Genomic DNA, 27,131 nt, shown 5'->3' on the forward strand with positions numbered 1-27,131 from the left:
GAGTACAGCATTGCAATATCTTAGATATTCCCATTCACTTTAGATACTTTAGAGCAATTAGTAGCTTGATTTTGTTTCTTCACAAGCGTCAAAATGGGTATACATGTGATATAACTAACAGCTAACGAGGGTGGTGGTTGATTGGAAATAGTAATTATGGTTTATTTATGTATTTGACTGAATTGAACTAAAAATGTACTGTCTTCTGAGCTGTTCAAGTCCAGAAAGACTCGCTGATACCAGCTTTGTGGTTCACCTTTTAAAATGGAAATTGAGCGTGCCACAGAAACCTGACCTTCCCCATTCAAACCAAGAAAGTTTAATAGAAAAAAATAATTAAGCTATTAACTGAATATTATTTGAGATTTAAAACAACAAAAGCCATGATAACTATTTCGAAATGTGTGGGGGGGGGAGGGGTTGTCCTAAGTATGCTGCATCTTTAGTTATGCTCTCCTAAGGCTTCTGTATTTTAGCTCATAGGGTCACTTGATACAATCAGCCAGCATCAGAGCTCCAGCAGTAGTAACAATGGCCATCTTGAATAAATGTAAGTGAAAATTTTTCTTTAATATCATAATTTTCTATAAAGTTATTTCCTTTTCAGGTAGAATAGCAGGTACTTGGAGGGTGGGGTGGTTTTTAGGACAGTTGCTGTTGCACAGCAGCTGAAAATCTTAGAGACAGGCGTGCACACATCCTCTTTCTCCCCTGGTGTTCTAACTGGAATAGCTTCAATGAAAAAAAATACTAAAATACAAGGCTGGGCAAAGCTATTGGCCAAATCCTGCCCCAGTTTACACCTCATGCAGTCAGAGGCAATGGCTGCACTATGGACACATAGCTTCGGCACCATAGCTATGCCGCTGAAACCCAATAGGGTAGACACAGACTATAGCGATGGAAGGAATTTTTTCATTGCTGTAGGAATTCCACTTCCCCAAACAGCAGTAGCTAGGTCATCAGAACCATTTTTCCATCAGCCTAGCTGCATCTACACCGGGTTTGGGTTGGCATCAGAGTGGATTGATTTAAATCAAGGCGACTTAAATCATTGATTTAAATCACCAAGAAAATATTTGATTTAAATCAAGTTTCTCACTGATACTTCTTCACATATTTCTTAAACAATGGTGCAAAATCTGATCACTAAAACGTTAATTTATAACTCAATACAGCATTTTACAACATCTAGGAGTAAATACTTTGTGTAATTTTTTAAATAACTAGGGTTTTATTAATTTAAGAAATAGCACATAATACTCATTACCTGTGTCAAACTGCAGATGCAACAGCAGTACATTAGGAATGGTAAGAACTAAATCACACACACAAACACGATAGCACTTATATTTTATTAAACGTTTTATTAAATGTTACATAAATGTTTCACATTTGCAATTGCAGCAGTCTCCTGAGTTGCCGGCTGACGGCTGTCCTTAAATTCTTTTTTTTTTTTTTTTTTTTTTTAAAATTTTATTAACTCTAACAGACAAGTCATTACAATACTAAACGTACGCTGTCCTTAAAACTTCTACAACTAGCTCTCATCTTCCCTACTCCCACTGTCATTTTTATTCATAGACTGAAACAGAAATACACGTTTTCCTGCTTTTTCAACTCCTAGTCGATTTCTTAGCTTTGAGTGACTAATACCAAACGGTGAAAATATTCTCTCTGTGCCTGCAGAGGAAGCTACTGCTGTGAAAAGTTGGCTTAGCAACTGAAGGAATTCTGTTTCAAGGTGCTTGGCTAATGATTTCCACCAATTCAGAGGAGTGACTTTGTTCAAAACATCATCAGTAAACATGTACTGTTTAAATGGTTCCGCTCCAGCCCTGACATTTATTGTGACTGGCATAACTGAGGAGTGATTTTGAGATGCCCATACCATGGCAGCATCATCTTCTTCAGAAGTTGGGCATCTCCCTCTGTATCTGGGATTGAGAATGTTTGCAAGAACATGAGGTGGAGTTAGTGTTTGATCCATTCGCTTCCTTATTGCCTGCAGTTTAACTTTCTGGTGAGGTATTTCTTTCTTCAATTCTCTTGAAGTGCCTTCCGAATTTCAACAGCATCAGCAATGCAGCAACAATTTCTCTGAAGTTTGTTTAAGGCTTCAATATACTGAGCATATCCTCTACATTCCTCTTTAATCCAATGTTAGATACTTTGGATAAGATACTTCCATCTATTTTATCACGGTTTTCTTCACAACGTTTTATGAGAATAAGCCAGTTTTTAATAAATTGTTCAAAACAATCAACCAGAGAATTCCACCGAACATCTTGAGGGAGAATTTGTTTGGATCCTCCTGCTCTCTTCATCAAGAGAGCTTGTCTCTGAAGCAAAATGGTTGTTACAGAAGTATTTTGCGACTTCAACATTTTCTTTTATTCCTGGAGAAGAAGTACTTAAGTCTTTGGCTAAAAGATGCATTGAATGAGCACTGCAGCCATATGTTATTAAAGAGCATCCTTCCGTTTCTTCTTCTAAGTATCTTCTCATCTTTGCCATGTTTTCAGCATTGAGTGAATAATACCAAACGATGAAAATATTCTCTGTGCCTTTAAGACAGCGTCTTAACTAACTCCTGTGCCTTGCTTGGCCCAGCTCTGCCACCACATAACAATCCTATCCAGCCGGTGTCTTTTTTTGCACATGTGACTTTAGTCTGCTGAGAAACAGAATCTCAAACAGAAACTGAAAGCCCAGAACTTTCAAGAAGCAAGATCTGGTAATTAGGCTGGACAGACTAGAGCCATTAATTCATTTTTATGAGACTATAAGTGTAGGTTTAGCATGTTTGTGATGAGATTTAATTGTAACTGTTATTTTTTAAACGAGAGAAATTTAGTATTTTATTGATGATTTAAATAAAAAAAAATCCAATTTTTTTTTTTTAAATCATTGATTTTTATCCACCCTGGTTGGCATAGTTACAGCACTTAGGGTGCTCATAGCTACCGTGCTCAGGAGTGTGGATTTTTCGCACGCCTGAACACTGTTGCAATATCAGCATAAATTTCAAGTGTACATCATGCCTTAGTGAAGTCAGGGAAGACTCTCAGTTGCCATCTGACATAGGGCAGAACTGGGCCCCTAGTTTGCTTATTTTGACTGTTGTATTTATATGAATCGGGTAAATTCAATACAAGGGATATAAAAATAATTTCTGTTCAATAGCTTTATTGTTAGCACTTCTGAATTGTACACTTGTCACAAATCTATGGGAACTTTTTATAGCAATCTGTCTAAATCTCCCCTGAAGGCCACTGCAGTGTACTTGCTCTGTTCAGTACTACTAGTTAGCATGTATATAGTACTTTACATGTTCCAAGCACTTTGTGCTCATTAAATAACTAATTCTCACAATGTCCCTGTTAGGGAGGAAGGTAAATATTATCTCCATTTTACAGCTGGAGAAATTTAGACTGAAAAATGAAGTGATTTGCTCAAGCTTACATGGTGAATCATTGGCAGAGTTGAAATTAGAGTTCAAGACTTTCTGATATTCAGCCCCATGGTTAATTCTTTCGACCGTGCTACTTAAAAATAGTTCCTGCCTTTTTGGCATCTTGCTAGCTCCTCCAGCACAGCCAGTTCCTTTGTGCTGCCTGCATAGCAGACTTTCAAAGTGAAATTGCTAAACTCATTGGTAAATTCTACTTTTCAGCACATGGTATGAATGCAGGTCAAATGAATAGAGAGAAGTGATATGACTGGTGGCTGCATTTTTCCATGCTGTTCTAACTCTGGGAGCCATATGCCAGTTGTGCTAAATTATAACAAGTTGCCATATGCTGTAAAGTGCATGAATAAGAGAGTATCATGAGTTCAAGTTCATTTTCACTTTCCACCAGTGGATTAGAACCTGAGCAACCAAAATATCAATTGACTTTATTGGTTACTGAAGGCATTCAGCACCTCTTGAATCATGGCCCCAGTCAGGAGTAGAATCCCCATCACAAGAAGTGAAAGGTTATTACTAATCTATTATACCATTTCACCTGGCTCCATAATCTAATTATACTTGTTAAACAGTAAATTTAAAGGATATAGGTACATAAAACTTCTTTTGAAATTAATAGCTTATGGCTATTAAAATCTTATGAGATCTTGGGAAGATTTTATTACACTTGTTGGAAGATAATAAACAGAGTGATATTCTCAATTACATACATTTAATTTGATTCTAATGATATTACTGTGTATTCTGTATGTATGTGGTTATGCTAATTTAGGCAATGGTGAATTCTGTATATACATATCATTTGTTCTATATGTAAATGACATTTTCATACATGCAAATAACATTTTGCTACTACAGTAGCTAAGAGTTTCTTTGCCTTTGTTAGGAGAATTAAAGTTCTACCATCTTAAAAATGGATTTGTGCAAATTTATTTTTATTTATTTTGATCTTGAAATATAAAAACCCACTGGTGTACAAGCTTTAGGCACATTGACAATAGTTTATTTTACAATTCCGAAATTGTTTGTACCATAGTATCTGCAAAGCTCTCAGAAAAGCATCCATGTCATGCAAGAGAAATATTAGAAACAACAAACCACACAATATACTGCGGGTATCAGATTGGTTAACCCTAACCAACTCATTTCCTTTAATTCAGTATATAATTTGGGATATCTAGTAACCTAAACTGAGCTCTGAAGATTTAAAATGGACCTAAGCAGTTTGAAACATTGAAAACTCACAAAGACATTTCAGTATTATGGCTTTTTAAATTATAAAATACTAGATCATGGTAACGTTTGGTAAGCTCATTTCTTAACATTTCTATACATTAAATAAGATGTGCATAGCAAATAATTTTCTATTTTTTGTGGTCAGAAAAGGTGATGTACAGCATTATGCTAGTGTTCATCGTTATGCTGCTATAACATACTGTAAAAATGAGTTATTTTCTAATAAAAAAAAGATGGTGCTCTGTAGTCTAACAAGCTTAGTATATTTTTTTAAACTTGCCCATACTTTATAGCTAGAATAGAAAATTTTAGGGTTTTGAAGGCAAAGAACCCAATACAAATAATCCCTTTCTTATATATTGGCAGATGTACCACAGCGGTATTGTGCTTTTTCTTCCAAATGCTTGCTTAACTAGTAGTTGAGAGACTATTTCTATTCTAGCTTTGGTAGTCCGATCTACATATTAACTACTCGGGGGGGTTATTCTACTTGACCACTTTATGTTCAGCTGTTCTTAGCTTAGAGATGGCCTCCCTTGCTACTTGTGCTTGTCACTTGTTTGGAAGAGACATAGCATCTATTCTTTCTAAATGTTGTGCACGTCAGCATGTTTTTGTCTGTTGTGAATCTGTTTTGCCAAATAAAAGGCTTAAATTCTATAATTTTTAATTAATAAACTCCTAAAATTCCTATGTTTTGTACTTTTTCAGACTTTGTACTCAATTAGCATGACTATGACCAATAGTGTACATGCTAACATGCTCTCACTACCCCCAATACAATTCTGGAATGATTTTCTCTGTTTTACTTTTGATACCTGTGTTTATGTATTCCCTAATTGGAAGAGGAATATGTTATCTATTAAGTAGCTTGCCTAAGGCATAAGTTTGTTCTATCACTATCTACAGCTCATTCTCCTGTTTTGTTTCTTAGGATCATTGAATATATTTTCATTCTTCGCTCTGATCTTTTCATTGCTCTACAATGTATTTCATAAACCGCTCACCTCCCCATGTGCCTGGATTTTTTTCTTTTCCCCAACTCATATGTATGTTGCCATTTTACTGCACTTTCACCTACCTCTTTTTTTAAATTAGTATTTAATCCACAGAAGTAGGGTTCTTCTGTATTGTAGTTTGTAGCGATGTCTAGGAATCCTGAAGTTCAAGTAAAATGTATCCAACTCTTTAACTAGCAGTTCCTTTTGTTCATCAAACAATTACACATATTTCAAACATGGCATGTCTCCATAATTCCATTATTAGGATCATTAATTACATCCTTATCCTGATGATGATTAATGTTTCCTGGATCTTTCCCCTGCTGAAGTGTAGTTTACAAACTGGTAGTTTCTTGAATCTCCTCTAGATCCCTTCATAAATTCAGGAGACCTAACCCTCACTAATTATATTAAAAATAAATAAATGTTTGTAAAGGAATTGGTGGAACTAATTATTTGTTTTAACATCATTGAAAAGCCAATGGAGGTAATAATTTGGAATGCAAGCCAAACTGAGGATTCTTGTTTGTTTCTTTAACCAAATAATTCAAGTGTTTTGGGCTAGATTTTTGGACTTCAAGTCATTTTAAAATGTTTTTTAAAATGCAATTAGTTCTCAAATCGTTAACGGTTACCTGCAAAGGGTAAACAGGGATTTGTACTTTTTTTATAAAAATATTAGAAATTCAAGTCTTGTCTACTTTGGGAGATTCTCTTGGATGATTGGAGAACTAGTAGAATTATAGCAACACTGTGTTAAGAAAGTAATAGCTGATAAATTGAGAGAAGTTAATTTTATTATCAGGGTTTTTGATTAACACCCTGACAGAGTCCTTACTTAATATGTTTATGCATATTGCAGCAAGATTGTTCTTCTCCGTGAATTTGCCATGTAACTGTGATCTAGAAAATCCAAGCTTTAAATTTCTTTTAAAATTTTTACTAGCATTTATGGGGCTTTCTTCAAGTCTGCATTTTGCAGGTTTATATATTGAAATTGCCATACCAGAAGAAAGAAAAGAAAAAAAAAGGTCCATCTAGCCCACTAGCCTGCCTCAGGATGCCCAGTACCAGATGCTTCAGAGACAGTTGTTGAAAATCTTTGTAAAGGATAATTTTGTAACAGCACTAACCTCTGAGAAGTAGTGGCTGACTTACTGCGCTGAAGCAAAAGGGTTTATATCCTCTATTATTTTATCCTATCGATTGTAACACACGTTTTCATTATCCATGTAAAGATCTAATCCTTTTTATGAATCCTGCTAGGCTCTTGGTCTCAAATATATCTTGTGGTGGCAAGTTCCACAGGTTAACATGTTTAAAAATATTCCTCTTGTTTGAGGAACTTTGCCTTGTTCTTGTCCTTTAGAGAATGGATAAATAAGCTCATCTGACTTACCTTCTCTATACCATTCACTATTTTAAATACATCTTTCATGTCCTCATTTATTTATCTAATCTTAATTAGTGGTGGGTCTTTTCTCTCTCCCTCCCCTGATGTGATATTCCTTCCAATGCCTCTGATAATTTCTGTCCATCTCTGAACTTCTTTATTTCTGCTGGGACCTTTTTAGATGGTAACCAACAATATTGAAGGTGAGAGTGTACCAACAACTTTCATAAGGGCATTGTATTTTCAACAGTATTTTGTCTGAAACCTGTGCAATTATGTCTGCCTTTATCTGCAGTCAGCTCAAAACAATATCTCTGATAGTCCAGAGCTGCCCCATTCGCTTCAGTGAGAAGTTAATTGAATGCAGCTACCCTAAATGTTGACTATTTTACTGCTGATCATTTTAGTAGAAATATCCATCTACTACTGTACTTCTCTCTTCCTGGTGGGTGGTATTGGCAAATGTTCTGACAGCGTGAAGTAGAGTAGCTAGGTGTAAAGGTCTGCAGAGACTGGGACTGAGGAATTAAATCTTGTTCCTGCATTTAAAGTTACTTCTGCCTCTGCCTGAAAGAGCAGGAAAGAAAAGCTGTATTCCCTCTCTAGTACCGAAAGCTTCCGCTGCCCTCTTCAGTACCAGAACTGCTTCTCCCACCTTCCTGGCTATGAAAATCACCAACTACCTCTTTCCAGCTGTCAGCAACCTTCACTCTTCCCCCAGCTGCTTTAATGCAGTTATGCATTTTCCATACAAAAATCTGCAGCACTGTGAAAATTGGAGTTGTGTGAAGTTGAATTGGATACCAAAATAAAGGATACGGTACTGAACTGGACAGGGCAGTAAAGAGGGAGAGAGTTTGGTATGAGGTAGTACTACATAATTCTGGGGCTTTTGTCATAGGTTTTTCAGGTCCAATGTGTCACAAAAACATGGGGCTTTATACCTACTTAACTAAAGCAGATGGAGAGATTCAACACCTTGCTCTTTCAATTAGGGGCTGAGTAAGCATCATTATCATTCATGAAGCCTTCCAGTAAGAAAAAGGAAGAGAGATTTGATACTTATGAGGAGAAAACCTCTTTTTATAAAACAGAAACTTTTCATGACTTATTTATACACACTATAAAGAAGCAAAAAAAGAGAATGAATTTAATTTATTTTTCCCTTTTGCAGGTCACCTTTTAAGCAGATATTTCCTGTATAATTAAGCAGAATGCAAGTTAAGTTCTAGCAATGTTGGGCCCATTCAGAAGTCCTCTTTCGGGTAGTTTTTTTTTTAATTAGGATTGTATGAGGACTTGAAAGATGGGCCCAATATTTGAGGGGTTTATTTAATTTCTGAATTATTCATTGATTGTAGTTTTTTACTTTTTAGAGAAATCCTTTGCTGATACTGTATGTAATCTTTCCTTTTTATGTGTTATTATCAAATGCAGAGTTAACTGAAGTTAAATAAGTGGTTTTACGTAAGTTTGTGTCATTCATTGATATTACTTATGCAATAAATCCATGCAGTTTTTATCAGCATATTCTGTATATGGGCTATTTCTCTACCCCTTTAATTTTCCCTTCCTGAACCGGCTAACATTCCCTCACCCCACCCCACCCTGCCACCACCTTTCTAAATATATTGATTTCACTAGAGTCTAGTTCATTCTTTCTTCCTTGTTTTTCAGACCAGCAAAAATGGGAAGTACTGGATTCTGGTTTCCTCCAAGGAGAGTCAGCGGAACTGGTTAAGACCAAAATCTGAGGACTTTACTGGGCTATCATCAGGTGTGCATTAAAAAAAGGCTACCATAATTCATTTTTAAGTATGCACTTCTTTTAAAATGGTATAAAATGTATGAAAGTTGTATGTAATGCAGTAGAAATTGATACTGTATATCATCATTCATCCTACAGTTGTGAAAGCACCAATGAGAGTGAGAATTTTAAGTGATATGTTGAGTCACAAGCAGGCGTTATTACTCATATAAAATTCGTTCAGCTGGTCTTTGGAAAGTGTAATATTTGAGCATCAGTGTTTTTAAGCTTTGTCTTCATTGCTCAGTCTATACATCCACAGGTGAAAAGTAGAATTTTTTGATATTGAAAGATAATTTTGAAGTTCTTCACTAACTGTTGAAAACACCCTAGGAATAACAGTCAGAACAAAATTTTAAAATGAATCACTATCATAATCATAGGGTCAAATTCACTCCTAGTTTTTTTTTTAACTCTGCACATTTGGGTACATTTTTGAGCACAGTGAATTCAAAATCATCTTAATTCATTTGGATAATAGTGATTAAACATTATTAACTCTATTTAATATGGGTGATTCTTTCAGCATTCTATGATTTAGTTTTGATACAGAGATTAGAGAACTGCAGGCTTTGAAGGGGAGAGAAATATAGTACATATAGAGGACGAGTGACTTCAATTGCCAGTGAAGTTAGTTTGATTTTATTTCTCAAACTCTAATTAAGAGGGAAAATCTTTTTGTTTCACAAATTTAACTTAACTTTAAAGTTGGTGGGCCAGATCCTCCTCTCATATCATATAAATCAAAAGTAACTCAGTCATTGAAAAATTGGTCTGGGCTTTACCCTTGTATAAGTGAAGAAGAAATTGGCCTCGAGTTTCCAACTGACTGATTTATTTCATCACTTGATAGGGGAGGAGGGTTGAAACTAAGCTGCTTCTTTGACAACCTGTGTACATTCCCACTCAAGAATTGGTTCCCCCGCTCCCGTCTCATGAGTCTGAATGTATGGAGACAGCTCTCTTGGAGAATCACCATTCTTCAAGAAACCTCTTCTGTCACTGCGTAACTTAAAAAATGCTGTAGTTAACCATTGATACGGCTTTATAATAAACTTTCAGCCTGATGGTTTAAGGTTGCAGTTTTGCTAATCCTTCAAGTTAAAAAATCATGACAGAGCAAAAATATCATGAGATTTAAAAAGAATAGCATAATACCTTCTTGGTCTGTCAATTCATGTTTTTATCCTTTAAGGGAAGAGGCATATGCAGACACACTCAATGATTGATTGCGTTTTCAGTTTAAAATTCAATTTGAAATGTAATAAAATGTACACATTTTAAGGAGGATCCTGCCTCTCTTTTCCTCCTGACTAACAGGAGAGAGACTTTCCTTCACTGTCTCTTCAGCTCTCCTCGGTAGCATGTTCTCGACACTTCTGCAAGGTCCTTGTGCTTTTCTCCCTAAGCTGAAGCCCTGTCTCGCTTGGGCATTGTTCTCAAATTCCTTTTTCAAGTGGTGTTCACTCCCTCATTGTCCCCTAAGCAGAAGCCCAGTGGCAATGGGAAGGAGAGGACAGCTGACCCAGGGGACAGGCTGCCTTGAAAGCTAGCTATCCTCCCTTCACTGCCAGCTAGGGACAGTTCATTTTGTTCAGTAGAGGAGGTGGCATTAGCTTGGAGCAGCTGCTGCCTGATGTTCTTTGCCTGACTCCTGGCTGCTCTTTCCCACCTGTCCAAACAGCTGCTTCTTTTAAGCTGCAAGCATGCAGAAGCACACAGCAGGGAGCTGAGACACTGAAGGAGGCAGCAAGCTTGGGAATAGTGCCCTCCAATGCCAAGGGAGAGCTGCACTTCAAAACCACCAGTTCAGGCTACTGACATGGACCTCTGGTGTATGTGGGAGAAACTGCATCTAGAACAGTTGCCCAGCCAGATTTCCTGAGCTGATAGCAGGCAGGCATTGGATTTTCAAAACCTGGAAATTACTCACTTGAGAGAGAAATGCCAAATTCAACTCCTTCAAATCCTGCCTAGCTTTTATGTTGAACTCTGTCATTCATTCAGTTTCTCTCATACAGCCTTTTACCATGCTGTTGTAGATCTCGAGCTTCTGATCTGTTTCACTCTGGGTCCTTTGTTATTTCAAGTTGCAGTTGTTTTGATGTTAAAATAGCACTGTAGTACTTATGGCAATAAGAGATTGTAAAGTACTGTGAGATCACCAAAGATCAGTTGCTACCGTGTATTACCAGATTAAGAATTCAGAGCTAATCGTGCCAACAGACAATTTCAGTGGGAAGGATCTCCTCCTCGGTGGGTTTCTCATGTGTTTCACAGCTCTTAATACCTCAAGCTAGATTCTGAGCCTTCTATAATGAATGAATATGTGCTTCCATCTTGATCTAATCTGACTCTTAAAATTTTCACTTTCATGATATAGGAATTATATGGGGAGGATGGATATTTCCAGTGTTGAGCTGAAAAAACCCCTAATTTATAAATATCTTTATCCATATCAGTTTTGACTTAGTACAATATACAGTTACAGGAAAATTTCACTAGGTATTAACTGGAACATTGTGTATACTTTATATATGCACAAAGTACAGTTTAATCCCTTGCAAAATCTGCAGCTGCCTTAAATCAGCTTTATCTGTATAGTTTTGAGTCAAGTTATTTTTTGATGTCTTCTGTAATTTTTCTGAAACATTGCTATTCTCTATCAATGCACTAAGGAACAGTTACAAGGTGTAGTGTCAGGGCACATGTGGATCTGTTCATCTTGAGCAATGCATTTTAAGAATTGTGACAAATAGCATAAAGAAACCTACAGGTATTACATTAGACCAGCTGAACCTAATTTTATTAAGTTTTTATTCAGAAGCATCACATAGCAAGTAAACTTCAAAATTAAGTTTAGTTACAAACTAGTTGTTTCTTATTTTTTTTTTCCAGTCCCCTTTTGCTTTCTTTTACGACCACATGAAACTTGAGAAGCCATCTAAAGCTAAATCATTTAGTGGAGTTGGGCAATTCCCAAGTGTCCAACAAGAAGGCCTGGTTTAGGCTGCGATGGCCACTGTCATTCCTGGTGATTTGTCAGAAGTAAGAGATACCCAGAAAGTCCCTTCAGGGAAACGTAAGCGTGGTGAAACCAAACCAAGAAAAAACTTCCCTTGCCAACTGTGTGACAAGGCCTTTAACAGTGTTGAGAAATTAAAGGTTCACTCATACTCTCACACAGGAGAGAGGCCCTACAAGTGCACACAACAAGACTGCACCAAGGCCTTTGTTTCTAAGTACAAATTACTAAGGTATTAAACTCTATTTATCTTTCAGATTATATTATCTATTTTATGTTGGCCATTTTAAACCTTGTAAAAGTATATATTTGTGTACACATTCTTCAGCTGATTTGCAGAGAGGAAATGTTAATTAAAGTAGACATTGGTTTGTTTCTAGAATTCTAAATTACAGTATGTAAATTTACCAGCTAATGTCTTTGGGTCTGTTTTTTATAAATGAGAATAGAATTTTCATATGTATAAAGAGTTGCCACAAGAAAAGTGTATGGACTGAGAAAATTTTGGCTATGGACGTTTACCCTTTCATACTTGCCCATATCCCTGTTCCAGTAGCTAAAAAGTGTCAATTTAAATGAAATGGCTCATGTTTGCTATATTTAAATTTGTCAAACTGTCTTTGTAGTGCCCTGCTGTCAGCTTAAAAAAGATTCTGTGGTGAAGAAATGTTAGTGTAGTATTTAGCTGCCATTAAAAAAAATGAACACTTGTACTTTTTGATCAAAATAATTACTTACAGAATATATCTGTGTTTAAAGGCATATGGCTACTCATTCTCCTGAGAAAACCCACAAGTGTAATTATTGTGAGAAAATGTTTCACCGAAAAGATCACCTAAAGAATCACCTACATACACACAATCCCAACAAAGAGGCCTTTAAGTGTGAAGAATGTGGAAAGAACTACAATACCAAGCTTGGGTTTAAGCGTCACCTGGCTTTGCATGCTGCAACAAGTGGTGACCTCACCTGTAAGGTATGTTTGCAGACATTTGAAAGCACGGGAGTGCTGCTGGAGCACCTAAAAACTCATGCAGGCAAGTCATCGGGTGGAGTAAAGGAGAAAAAGCACCAGTGTGAACACTGTGATCGTCGGTTCTACACCCGAAAGGATGTCCGTAGACACATGGTAGTGCACACTGGAAGAAAAGACTTCCTCTGTCAGTATTGTGCACAGAGATTTGGGCGGAAAGATCACCTAACACGCCATATGAAGAAAAGTCACAACCAAGAACTTTTGAAGGTCAAAACAGAGCCAATGGACCTTCTAGATCCCTTTACCTGCAATGTTTCTGTGCCTATAAAGGATGAGCTGCTTCCAGTGATGTCTTTACCTTCCAGTGAACTGACATCAAAGCCATTTACAAACACTTTGCAATTGAATCTCTACAACACTCAAATTCAGTCCATGCAGAGTTCTGCATCTGCACACCAAATGGTCACCACATCATTACCCTTGGGAATGCCTTGTCCAATAGATATGGAGTCTATCCACCCATCACACCAGCTATCTTTGAAATATCCACTCAGTTCTACCTCATATGCAATTTCTATGCCTGAAAAAGAACAGCCATTGAAAGGGGAAATTGAAAGTTATTTAATGGAGTTGCAAAGTGGTATACCTTCTTCATCCCAGGATTCTCAAGCATCTTCATCTAAATTAGGGTTGGATCCTCAAGTAGGGCCATTAGATGATGGATCTGGGGAGGTTTCCCTTTCCAAAAGCTCTGTTTCAATTAGTGAACCTCTAAACACCCCATCATTGGACTTTTCTCAGTTGTTCAACTTCATACCAGTTAATGGCCCTCCTTATAACCCTTCTGTTTCAGTGGGAAATCTTGGAATGAGCTATACACAGGAGGAGGCACATTCTTCAATGACTCAACTTCCACCACAAACACAGGAGCCACAAGATCCTAGCAATAGTATAGGCCTTGGGTCTCTGCACTCGTTGTCAGCAGCTTTCGCAAGCAGTCTAAGCACAACCACCACCCTACCACGTTTTCATCAAGCTTTCCAATAGGATGTACAAAGCCGGCTTATTACTGTCTGTTTGTAGAAATGCCTTAGGTAACCATTTTTAACTTAGTGCCTACTATAAGACATTATAAATCCTCTGCTTTTGTACAGTACCAATCTCATGAAGCCAGTAAGAAATTTAAATGAACTTTTAAGTGTTTTGAAAGTGTTTTATTCTCAACTGTGTTGACTTTGTTTTTTAAAAAGTCTCAGTGTATTGTTTTAATTTTCACTGCCAATCTGACACACTGACAAAAAAAAATCAATAGAAAGCAATCCCAACTAAACTTTGACACACATCCCTTGTTGAAATCTTTTTTCAAACTTATTGGTCATTCTGTTTTGTCAAGTAAATGGTGGCTCTACCATTTTACATTTTGTAATAGAATCCTATTTTTTTTAATTTTACACACAGTTTCCTGAAGATCTTCAAACAAACTAAATGGTGGTATCTGATCTGGTCCATAATCTGAAATCAACATTTTTTTAAAATTAGTTTAGAATTCAACCTTCCTTGTTGGCAATGTGCACATATTTACATTTTGACTGAAAATAATTATGAAAGGTTTTAAGAACTTACTCTTTTCTGGTTTAAATTTTTGAAGCCTGTATCAAGATTGGATAAGAAGCAATTTAACTTAATTACTCAAATTATGACGCAACAAAATTTTTTTAAAAGAATCTTTATTCTTGCTTGCTTGGCAAATGTGTCAAGTTAAAATTGGAACTGTTTTGTGCTTTCATGACTCTGGTGAAGGGAAAAAAAGGCAAAATGAATGGCTGACCCTGAAATATAAAAGTGTAAAGTAGTAGTGCAGAATATTTTGTCACAATTTTTGATTTAATTCTTAACTTGCTGTTTTTCTTTTTAGTAGTATAGAAAGAGTACTACATAGGAATCTTCAGATTTTATATTCATATCTGTAGGCATCGGTCTTTCCCAGCTGCCACAGCCAAAGTGTGGGTCAAGTCCAGCCAGAAGTTTTATACCTATTGTCAGTTCAATGTGAGTCTGCAGTCAGAGAATGAATGTAAATTTGCAGATATCATTTTTTTCATTTTTTTAAGTGGAGTGGATCTTTTCAGTTGTGTGACGTGGTGTGTTATGTCCTCCTAAGCGACAAATTAAATGTTAAATCACACTTTTATTTCACCTGGGTACTTGGCTAGGAACTTTTTGCCCATTGCCAAGGTTTAAAGACAGGACTCTTAGGAGTGAAGTAAAAGCATATTGCTTACACCACTTTTACCTAATCCAATATACTCACTTCCCCTACCCCTAATAACCAAAAGAGAAATAACTGTGATGTGTGAAAGCAAGCTAGATTTGCTTTAACTCAGTACTAATATTCATTTTCCTTGTCATTTTTGGATAAGGAATTAAAAAATAAAAATGAAATACATTAGTATCACTCAGTCAATAGTGAGGATGCATATAAGGTTTTAAGTGGTTAAAATAAATATACTTCACAGAAACAAAAGTTGCTCCTATTGAAGGAGCTTTTGCTCCCAATATTTTATCTTTAGCTCCTACTTTTTTTCTCTAGGAGCAATATGCAGGTGTAGTTTAACTATTTTGTACTTATATGTATTTAAATTTTATTACTGAAAGATAATGTTTTTATAAACGTGTTTGTGTTCCAAAGGCATTAAACTACGGATGTATTAATAAGGATAATACCTTTTCAAATTCTGCAAACTACTCCTAGATGTTGGGTTTAGGAGCATATATTATCTCAAAGTGGACTTTAGCTCTGCTTCATGACTGCTTCCTTTAGTTTCTATGAAACAGATTGCTTACCTACATCTTTTGTTGAATGATGTGTTCAATATTGCTTCCCCCAACCCCAAGCGTTTTAAGGAAAGAAAAACATTGTTTGAAAAGAGTACAAAATAAACAGAACAGAAACATTTCAGTGCTAGTTTAAACCAGCAAGCATAAGATAAAAAGCAAGTGGAAAGAAGTTACTTTATTCTGAATCTTGTTTAACCAGTTTGTCAGAAGATAAATGGATTCCATTCCCCTAATGGGCCACATAGTATGTCGAACTGAGCATCTTCAACTTCTGTTGAAGTAAATGAAAGTTTTGAGTGCTCAGAATCTCTCAGAATCATACCCTTTATAAGCTACATTCGTTGCCCACAAAAGGCAGTTGGAGACAGACAATACCATTAGGTTGTGTTTGTCAATATACGCAGCTGTTGGAAAATGAATACGCATATCACCAATTTCAGAACTACAGTGAATTGTTAGTCTGGCAGCAAGGAAGGCCACTTGTTAGTGTTGCAAATTAGTTTAATCTTAACTGCCAACACAGAACATTCTGACAGACCTATCCCATTGCTTAAGGGATGGAAGTGATGCCTATCTAGAGTTTAGAAAAAGACAGTGCCATCTGTTTCAGTTTTAGTTCTGATTAGATTTGATTAAAAAATAAATAAAATTTGTTAGCATCCATTTTCTTCGTCCGTAACCAGAATCTTTACTGCTAATGGTAGTGCCTTCGGTTTGTAAAAAGGGATTGACATTTCACTTCGGAAATAGGGACCTCAGACAAGATATTGAACCTCATTCAGTCAGGGCTTCAGTTGGTGGCTACATGATGTATGTTTGCCACTGAACTAGGATGTATGAATATGTGGAAGCAGATTGACACTGTAAGCAATATTAACACATTAGTGCTTTATAGTATATTTAGGCAGAGTTATTATTGGCCACTATTAAAATGTCAGTTTTTAAACCCTACTTTCTTGTTACCGAGTTGATTTTATTTTTTGCAGGGGAGGGGAGGGGAAGGGGGAGGGAGGCTGGCTGATCATGCACCACTCTTTGTGCAACTTTTAAACTTCTAGTATGTTTTTTTTTTAAATATATATATTTTTGTGTACTTGTGGCTTGTGCTTTATTTAGTAGTAAATTTGTGGAATAGAGTGATTTATTGTTAATTTCACAGTAGCGGTTTTTAAAAACCATATACTGACTGAAACATGAGCCAGAGCTGATTGCTTATTAAGCTAATAATGAATGTTAAGAGTACATATTTTCAGGATCATTTGCCTAGTGAGCTATACATGTATTATAGGCCAATATTTTTTAAAATAAAGCTTGGTCAACCTCTATGTTACACATATTACAAGATATAGCACTTTCAAAAAGAAACCCTAAACCTTTTAAGAAAATTTCTTACAGGTTATGCTTTTTATTATAAACCCTTTTATTATAACTTGTTTCAAGTGCCATTAGATTACATATATGTAGGACTTTGGTATAATGCTTTGTGTACAAAATGGTAGACGTAATTTTAAACAGGTACATTTTTACAGTGTTTTCTTATCAATTTGCTATATTGCACAAAACCAGTGTGTCTTTCTTAAGGGTTTTACAATGGTTTATTTACTAGGTTTACATGTTTCAAACTACACTGTCTTCTACTTAGTTTTAATACCAATCAAAACAAAAATTAGGCGTGCGTTCCTCACAAATTATAAACTGTGCACTCTGGACTTTTGGATGATAAAACTGTTGGAAAAAATATTTAACAAGCAGTATTTGTCATAAAATGTTATACTCTCCAATCTTAGCTATGCTGCTGTCTGAAATAAACATAGGGCCTGATCCTGCACCCAGTAAATTCAAGTGAAGCAGGACTGCATCCTTAGTTATGTCTGTTTCTCATATGCTGATTTAGCAGCTCATCCTACATACTTTTCAGTCTATAGAAGGCCTATGAAATGTACTTTGCTATAAAGTAAACTGCGCAGACACTCAGCTGCCCATCCTGTATCCTCCCAGTGTACTCTTAAAACCCAGCAGGTATTTAACATTACACAGGAAGATAAAATAAAGTAATGCCATGATAGTTCTAAACTGTGTTTGGAAAGTTCCAAAGCTCTTATACAATAAGGACGTCTTATTTTGTTGGAAGGCAGTGTCTTTTGATAACAGTTATCTAGCCCTGGAAGTGACACAGAACTATAATCATACGTAAACACTTTTCAGTATAAGCTTCAGTGGTACAGTTGAACCAGAATGAATGTTTATCTTCTCAGAAACACTCCTGCAATATTATTATATTGGATCATGCTGCTAATGTAACTTGGGATACAACTCTCATGGTGCTACAAACCTTTCTGTCTCATTCAGATGTATTTTTACCCATAGAAAAAGGACTATACTAGACCTATAGGTATACGATATATTTTTATACTGTGACTTAATTTGTCATTAATGAACTTTGTACAACACCACAATGTATTCATATGCACTTGCAAAAGGAAAATCTTGGACATGCAAATGTATATCCAAACAAGCCCGGCTTTTGCTCACAAAATAGAGGATGACTGTTAGTTAAAATGAAATGTGGGGTTTTTATATGGTGTGGAGTGAAGAACATACTGTGTTGCTAAGAGCCCTTTTGAATTTAGACAAAAACTGGGAAAACTATATTGGGGAATGGATAACACACCTGAACCTGACTTGGATTGCTGAAATTATATTTTTAGCTAGTGAAAAAATGTTTGGACTTGTATACGAAAATGTTTTAATGATAAAGATTGAGTCAAAATAGAAAGGAAAAAGGAAAAAAAAAAAACCACCCCTGCATTCCAGACTGAATTTGTATATGTTTCTTGCATTTAAAATTGCTATCCTGTGATATGGGAAATCAAGTTGCTTATCATGTATATGTACTTTAAAATGTATTCACAAACTACTGTTGTATTTGTATAAAATATAGACAAAAAGATGGCATATATATTTTTGTGTATAAGCTCTGTAAAATAGCAATCACATTATGAAGCTGCAGCAGAACTTCATTTTAGACATTCACATCCAAAGAAACAGACTATTTATTGTCCACATACCCGATTATAAAATATACCTTGCTGCTATTAAACAATAGTGCTGCAGCTACAGTGTTATGTTTGCTGTACAAAAATATGTGAACTCCACAAAATATATCAATAAAATTACAGAATGGTTTTAGTTAATGCATAACATATGGCTGGCATTTTAATAGATAAACATGGTTGCATGTGTGGGATTTCAGAATATGATCATAAATTATAACTGACACATTTAGTTTTATTCTGCAAGGATTTTTAACAACTTGTCTGACTTAAAACTGGTAAGATGGCAGTTATTCAGAGACTCGTAAAACAAAACATAGGCATCTGCAGTACATGATTTAACCAAGTGACAAATTTGAAGATCCTGCTTTCACTGCAGTGTAATAATGGCATCTCTACATTGAAAATAAGGATTGAGGAAGCTGGCACGTTAACTGTTGAAGCCTGCTGTGAGAAAGTGGCAGGTGAGTTTGAGACTTACTAGAATACAGGAGATTGCAATGTGGTGTTTGATCACTTCAGACAGAAATATAGGCAATTCATGTTCACTTTACACTTACTATTTATAATTATTGTAAATTATGCTTTAAACAAGACTCTTGGGTTATTTCCATGAAAAACCTTCCCAAGCACCTCTGTGCAGCCGGAACAATACAAATGTATGACTCACTACAGTTAAGGCCTCAGTAAAAACAATCAGTGACTCAGCTAATAGTGCATGAAGATAGTAGTACTATGAATCGAATCAAAGTCCTAGTCCTGCCTTGCTGAGTAGTCAGTTTGTCTCCCCTTGCTCCCATTCCAAGTAGTTATTTCTACTAACTTGTGACTCCATCTACAAGGAAGCTAAAAGACTAACAGCTGCCTTACAGTAGGTTTAAATTCATATTCCTTCCATTCTCGTCAGTGTATTTTGGATTTATGTCTCTGGGAGTTTACTGCTTAGCCTTCACTGCTGACTACATTTCCTGCTTTTGCTTTCTCTTCCCACATTAAAGGAATTGGAAAAGAGATTCTGCTCCTTAGAACAATGGACCTAGATGTTCACCTGCCTTGAGAGATTTTTACCTCATTTGTCTCAAATTTATCCCTCTCCACTGCGCTAACTGGTGCCAATAAAAAAAATCACTTCTGTACCATGGGTTTCTCATTTGCTTGGGAGGATTGTTTATATTGCAATAGTGCCAAAAGGCACTCATCAGAATCTGGGCCCAGCTCTATATACCTGAAAGATATGTTCCCTACCTTGAGAAGCTTACAGACTGAATTAACTGAACAGACAACATAGGAAAAAAAGTCACAGTAGTTATGTTTTTTAAAGTCCCCCCAAAAAACACCCTTCCCCCATTTATAAAAAAAATCCCTCTCTCCAGGTCCTTCAGCCAGTATTCTACACCCCTGCAGCTGGTTGGCTGGTATTGTCAGAGGGATGGTATAATATTTTCTAAAGGCCCTATGGCATGGTCCCTTCTCTGGCTGGCAGCTCCAGCTGCCTTCTCCAGGGGTAGGGGACAGGTAGGGTGGTACTTCCTCATCCAATTACTCCTGTTCAAAGTAACCAGATGCTCAAGCCCTTTTATACTTCCTATGAGCCTGGCTCTACTGCTAAAGGCTTCTCAGTTGAGGAGGGTATTTTTTTTGTCACCTGCTGTTCAGCCTGTCCATTATTTCTACCTTTGGGAAGGACGGGGAAGTAAATACAACCTACTGCATTCTACCAAATGAGCGCTATGTTCAGCTACCATCTCATTTCCTGCAGAAGCTGGGACAGATGTGCATTGTCACTGCCAGCCAGAGCACTTACCTGTTTCAGTGATCATCTGGGACTTTTTATTTTTTAAGGCCCTCCAGCTCTATGTCTTCTTTCTTCCACATATACAGAGAAGGGATTACTGCTTTACACCTGCAGAGAGTTCAGAGAGCTTCTCACTTCAGCTGTATTAAAATAAAAGGTATCTTATGCATCTCCCTACTATTTAGCAGGCAATGTCTGTGGCAAATTGGAGAGAAGGGGAGAGTTCTATCTTCCTTAGCAATGCATCTAGTTCTCTGGGGCTAGAGGGGAAAGCCCACTTGGGTTTGGGTTTTTTTGCCCCTCTTCCCATCGATTCCCTAGTATGAAGGAAATTGCTTTGTCAGGAGGAAGAATTTAGAGCGGGTTTCCAAAACTGGGCTGGGGAGCTGTTGGTGGAGCTGACCGGTCACGTGGTGTTGGCATCTCCATTTTCAGTTGCTGTATCGTATTGTCAGGTGCAAGTATACTTTTAATTTTCCATGTTGGCAATTGTAATTGCCAGAGGAATGTGATGTCATAATCTCTAATAAAGTACAGCGTGAACTATGTCAAACTATGTAAAAGTTTGAGGTGTGTAGGAGGATTTATCCCTTGCTCATGGTGCTTGAGCAGGCAAAGAACCAGTGACACCTTATCCCCAGGTTTAGAACTATATGGGGGATGGAGGTGTTGAGGCTATAAGCATACAAGGAAGTATTTGGTGGAAGTTCTAGCTAATATTCTCTGGCATTCTCTCTTCATCCTTCTAAACTGCCACCACAGAACGGTTTGACAGACCTGTCCCATTGCTGAAGGGAGGGAAGTGATGCCTATCCAGCGTTTAGAAAAAGACACTGCCCTCTGTTTATCAGTTTTCGTTCTGATTAGACTGGTCAGCGTCACTCAGAAGTTAGCTCAAGCTCGGCAACCGTTTCCAAGTCCTAGAGCGTAAGTGCCCCGGTTCCTCAGAGAAGAGTGCAATTTTCTTTAGATAGGAAGTAGATGCAGAAGTGTTCTCTGACTTCCCGTGCCCTCGTCCTCCTCCCTGAAGCCATGAGGCCCTAAGCCCAAAGGCCGTAGTGCATTTTGTCCTTTATATGGCGTGTGAGGTGCCAGCTCCACTCCTAGCTTTTGACTTCCTGATACCAGTGCATTTGTTGTGCATTTATCTCGAGATACATTTTAGCCTTTTTGGGGGGAAATGAATGCTTTTGGAATAGCAGAGTAGTGATCTGTAAAGTTCGTAGGCCTCTAGGGGGTAGCAGAAGTGCTGCTTGCATCCCCCTCCATTCTCCCTTCCCCCCACCCCCATTGCCCTCTTGAAATATCAAACAGATGTGTTTAGTTTTTTGTTTGTTTTTAATAAGGTGCTCATAAAACTGGTCATTTAAAAGGCACATGGTGCAGCTCTACATGGCAGTGTCCTTGGCTCACAGCTCACATCTTCTCTGTCTGGAAATGAGACACCACTAAGAGTGAGCACTCCTTGAAGAGGCAGAGAGGTCCAGGAACAGCAACGACCACAGGCTTCCTGCTCTCCCCCGTCCACCCGCCCCAATCTCACCCTTGTAGGCATACCAAGCAACTGAGAAAACCCATTTTACTTAGGAGTGAATATGCTGTGAGGATTAACCTGTCTCCAGGAATAGAGAGAGAGATTGGTCATTGGACTCACACCACATGCATGCCCTTTCCCCTTACTGCACCAGACAGAATAGTGAGACACGTAGTGGTAGAGAGATGAAAAGGCTGGACGCATGCAAGGCTTATTAATAGGGAAATGACCTGAGGGTGGTGGAGTGTCATGGAGATAGGAAAGATGGAGGTTGATGGTTTGGGAGTGTGAAGAGTAAGTTGATTTTGGGGGGGTTGGGGTTAGAGAAGATGAGGGGAAAGAAAGGAGGAAGAGATTGAAATGAGAAGCCAAGGGAAAGAAACCAAAAGTAAGTACATGAAGGAATAAAAATATTCTTTGAACAGGGAGGCTGGAAAAGGGTAGAAAAGCATGGGGAAGGACACCAGGATCTATAACAGAAGAAAAGAAATGTGAAGGATGGTAAAAGGAAAAAATGATAAAAGCAAAGGAAACATAGTAAGGTTTTTTAAAGTATTTAATATTTTGATTCCGAAATAAAATACTTAGGCCTAGTGTGCATGTTCTGTAATAAAACCGAGACAGTTCAGGCTGCAAGATTAAAGTCAGAAAGTAATAGTGTCAAGGTTGCCCCTTGTGCATATCCATTACAATCCAGTCTCTTCATGATCTTTACCCTATATCAGGCAATTCAGTATCAAAAGTTCCCTATAGCTTTAGATACAGATGGGTAGCATCTTCTAAATGTTTCATTTGTGCACAATTATATTAATTCATTGACATAATGGTCCATTATGTCTTCAAGGACTTAAATTCGTAAGATGAATTCTGTGATGTATATTTTTTAAATGTAACCAACAGCCAGTTACTCTACAATTTCTTTTCAACCTGCAGCCTAGCCTTCCTTTCATACAGTTCATGTCAAAAGACAGTTAATTGTTAAGGTACTTGGCTAAAAATCTAAGTGGCTTCTGGTGGCTAAAATAGATTGAAACAAGTTGGGAAGATCACATCACATTTTGCATTACACCTAGGTGGGTTATATATGCCACTAACTTTCAGTTACTCAATTATTATTCTTAATCTATAGTATGCTGTGTAAAAATGGTTTTATTGTGTCCTTTTCATATAAATCACTTTTGTGAACTCCAATATACACAGAGTAGTACAGGGTCCTAGAAGATGTTATACACACTGATGGTCATAGAATATATATAGAACTGGTTTGCTCAAACTTAAAAAAAAAATTACCAGGGGTACAGACCAAGCCTGGAAAAGTAATTTATCACCAACTGTGGTGCTGGGTTTTATGTTTGTTTTTAATTTTTTAAAAAATGGTGGCTTTTTTATTTTTGTTTTTCACAAATCCAAAAGGGGTGTGACAGCCAATGGTCCCTTACTGGTTCAGAGTCTCCATGTGGTTTCCAAGTAAGCTAAGAGTTTCCCACAAATATTTGATTTGTCTGAGAGATGGCAGCTACTTGTAGAGTTCACTGAGTCCTGACAGGAAGGTACCTGTCAGCCCCTTACACATACCGTTGGATATAATTTCAGCATGACAGTTTCTTCAAGGAGAAGAAGACCTGGCTTACTGCTTTTATAACTAAATTAAGTATAAGGCACATTACATGGTATGATTACAGGTAAGTCCGTCTCTCTCCTTTTTCTTACAGAATCAGTGTTCAGTTTTAAAGTGGGAACAGAACTGCAAAATATGCTAGAGCAGAGGACTGTACCACAATTGAACACTAATGTAATGGACACTCATGACAAGTAGCCATGGCATAAAACCCCAAACTCACTGAAGTCCTATTGGGCAGATTGTATCTACCTCTGACAGTTGCCTGAAAGCTTGGTCTCCTTTTTTTTTTTTAACACTTCAATGGACTGCGTGTCATGCCAGTAAAATATTAGGGGATGAGCCAGTTCTCCTACCGCCCCCATCTCTTTGCAAGAGGATGTCCCAAAATAGATTGTACCATTTATTAAAAGGAGCCATGGTGGTCATTATGGCTGTGTGATAGATACAGTGCTGGAACTGAAACAGGAGATGAACCTGTTTTCATGGTTGTTCATAGGACTGTGGAAGATGGTAGGCCTGAGTAGTACTTTGTTCATTATTACCCAACATCCTCTCACTTACAATACAATATTCAAATCCCAATCACCACTATTACTGTTGTACCGGGAGAAGGCACAATCAATGAAGCCTGTTAATGACATTCCTAGGCCCAGTGTCGTGTGTGTGTCGCATTTACTCAGCTCTGTGGAAAACCATGATCCTAGCCTCTCAACTACAAGCATCAAAATCCAGCATTACCCTTTATCTCTCAGCTGCCCTATTAGAAAAGAAGGGGACCCATGGGATATTAATCAGTTTTCAGTTCAACCAGGAGTTATTTCAGGGAAATTCTGTGGTCTGTGATATACAAGTCAGACTAGATCACTTCTGGCCTTAGAATCTATGGCCCAGATCCTCCAAGGTATTTAGGTGCCCCACTGTCATTGACTTCGGTAGTGCCTAAATACCTTGGAGGATCTGGGCCATAGATTCTAAGGCCAGAAGTGATCTAGTCTGACTTGTATATCACAGACCACAGAATTTCCCTGAAATAACTCCTGGTTGAACTGGAGCATATCTTTTAGGAAAACATCCAATATTTATTTTAAAATTTCCATTGATGTTGAATCCACCACAACTCTTGGTAAATTGTCCCAATGGTTAATTACCCTCACTGCTAAAAATTTACGTTCTTTCCAGTCTGAATTCGTCCATCTTCAGCTTCCAAACATTAAATCTTGTTATACCATTCTCTGCTAGACTGAAGTGCCCATGATCAACTATTTGCATTGGGCCAGCAGTTAAACTGTTCGGCTACCTGAATTTGCCTGCCATACAATGTGTTGGTGTGAGCCAGAGTCCTTATTTCACATCATACCATCAACAGGTTTTGACACTTTTGTGTCTTGTCTCCACAGAATCTGACTGGTGTGTAATCCATGACTGAGTGGCACATAAATTATTTAGAAATGGAGAAAAGCAAAGCGCAAGCTAAATATATGTCAAAATCGCATAAGAGATAGTTACAACACAATGGAGCTAGTAATTTTTTCTTGCAGTGGCCTGCTGGGCTGCAAAAAAACTCTATGTTGCAGTCGTTTTTTGAACATAAATAATAGTCTTATATGCTTCCATTCTCAGGGGAGGAGGAGATGATGACTACAAAGGATAATCAGCTCCCAAGACTAACCTTTTTTGGATCAGTCTTCTGTAAGCACAGTGTTCATTTAATGCCACAAAAAGGGAGAAAGCCAAACAGACATCTCTTTGACCATATGTGACGAAGTCAGACCCAACATATATGACACATGAATTGTAAGCCCAGTTGGGTTCATCTAGTCTGACCTCTTGTACAAAACAAATCATAGGACATCCCTGTATTAATTTCTGTTTGAACAAGAGCATGAGTTTTGAAAAATAACCACTCTTGATTTAAAAAAACAAGTAGGGTTATTAAAAAAACAAAGTAGTGACACAGCCATAGCAGATGCACTCATTGTGTGCAGTAAGATTCACATGCAACTACTTGAAAAATTTTACTATTTGCTTCTCCATCCTATCTGTTCTGCAGACGTACCCAAGCTCTGAGATACTGAACTGGCTTGTGTTTATCAACAGAATTTAATAATTGTAATTATCCAATTGCAATGTAACCTGTATATCTCCATTGTCTTCAAATTATGCCATCAGTTACACTTTTGCAATCCTACTGATGGCAAAAAAGATTTCATGAATATAAATGAGTGTACAATCTGAGGACACTGAGACAATCTGACGGCAGTATTTGGAATGTAAAATCTTTATTAATGGTGATGATACGAGTCAGAAAGAACACAGCTTGACTTTCAAATGCCAAACTGAGGATGCAAGGACTGGCAGTAAGAAAAAGAAGTATTTTGAATTGTAAATTGAGCAAATTTGATATAGAAATAATTGAATCACAAATGTAGAATCTTACAACCATTTTTACAAAATAATTTTCACAGGAGATATGCAATTCAAGTCCTAAGGAGATAAATCTGAATAATTTTGTATGATTTAAAAGCTTTTCAGTGGAAGCACAAAACTCTTTCTATAAATCTCTTCTTGGAAGTTATACAGCAACTAGATATTATAGTGTTGGATGCATTAGAAATGCAGATAGTTCTTGTGGGGAAAAATACAACAAACTAAACACAGTTACATTCTCTGAAGTAAAATCAATTCTAAATATCAGTTTTGTACTCATTTTCACATTTGAGACCTAAAATACTTCATACTCATCTTAAAGATTTACTTTTCCACACCCACAAACATTAGTGCACATTAATCAAATTCCAACTCCACTCCAAGAGAAGGAACAATAGATACTTTTAAAAAAATGTAGGCTGATAAACTCCCTCTGGATTCCCTAGTGTGTCATGTCTTATCTGGGTCTGGTGTTTAGACTGTAACCCCTTCAGGGCAGGGACCGTTTTTGTTGTTGGTTGTTAGTTTTTTATCTTGTACAGCAACAAGCACATTGTCAGAACTTAATTTTAATAAGAAATATAAACATTTCCTTAAACAGCAACAGCAAAATTGATCCTGTATTCCTTTTGCATTTGGAACTCTCTCTGACCCGTATGGGAGCTTTGGGTATGCATCAAGTGCACTATCATTTGTTACTTTTTAGAAATATTGCACTTGAATAAAGGTTGATCTTGCAGATGTAAATATTTTTGCCATAGATTATTTCACCTTTATTATACTGCAGCTCGTAGGACATATGAAAAGGATATATATAGGACTTATATGAAATAGGACATATATTACAAGATTGTCATTTTAAAAGTGAACTATAAAACCTGTTTTTAAAATCCCTTGTTATATATCTGTTCCTAATGACACTTTAAGGAGTGAAAGCTGAATTGTGCCCACAA

The 27,131-nt window shown here is 37.1% G+C and overlaps 1 protein-coding gene across 3 annotated transcripts in view; it reads left to right on the plus strand.

Annotated features, from left to right (window-relative positions):
• Nucleotides 1-16,709, plus strand: part of PLAG1 (PLAG1 zinc finger) — a 44,809-nt gene extending 28,100 nt beyond the window's left edge. The window contains exons 2-5 of one of the 3 annotated variants that reach the window (XM_067553751.1): nt 477-550; nt 8,780-8,879; nt 11,808-12,166; nt 12,694-16,709. In XM_067553751.1, the coding sequence (XP_067409852.1) occupies nt 11,925-12,166; nt 12,694-13,957 (1,506 nt within the window). In that variant the 5' untranslated portion in view covers nt 477-550; nt 8,780-8,879; nt 11,808-11,924 and the 3' untranslated portion in view covers nt 13,958-16,709. The remainder of the gene's footprint in view (nt 1-476; nt 551-8,779; nt 8,880-11,807; nt 12,167-12,693) is intronic. The other 2 variants (XM_067553750.1, XM_067553752.1) reach the window with 2 other exon arrangements.
• The last annotated feature ends 10,422 nt before the right edge of the window (nt 16,710-27,131 follow it).

The sequence above is a fragment of the Emydura macquarii genome, unplaced genomic scaffold (genome assembly GCF_026122565.2).
Source record: "Emydura macquarii macquarii isolate MOO-44397 ecotype Brisbane River unplaced genomic scaffold, CSIRO-AGI_Emac_v2 contig_1477, whole genome shotgun sequence".
NCBI lineage: Eukaryota > Metazoa > Chordata > Testudines > Chelidae > Emydura > Emydura macquarii.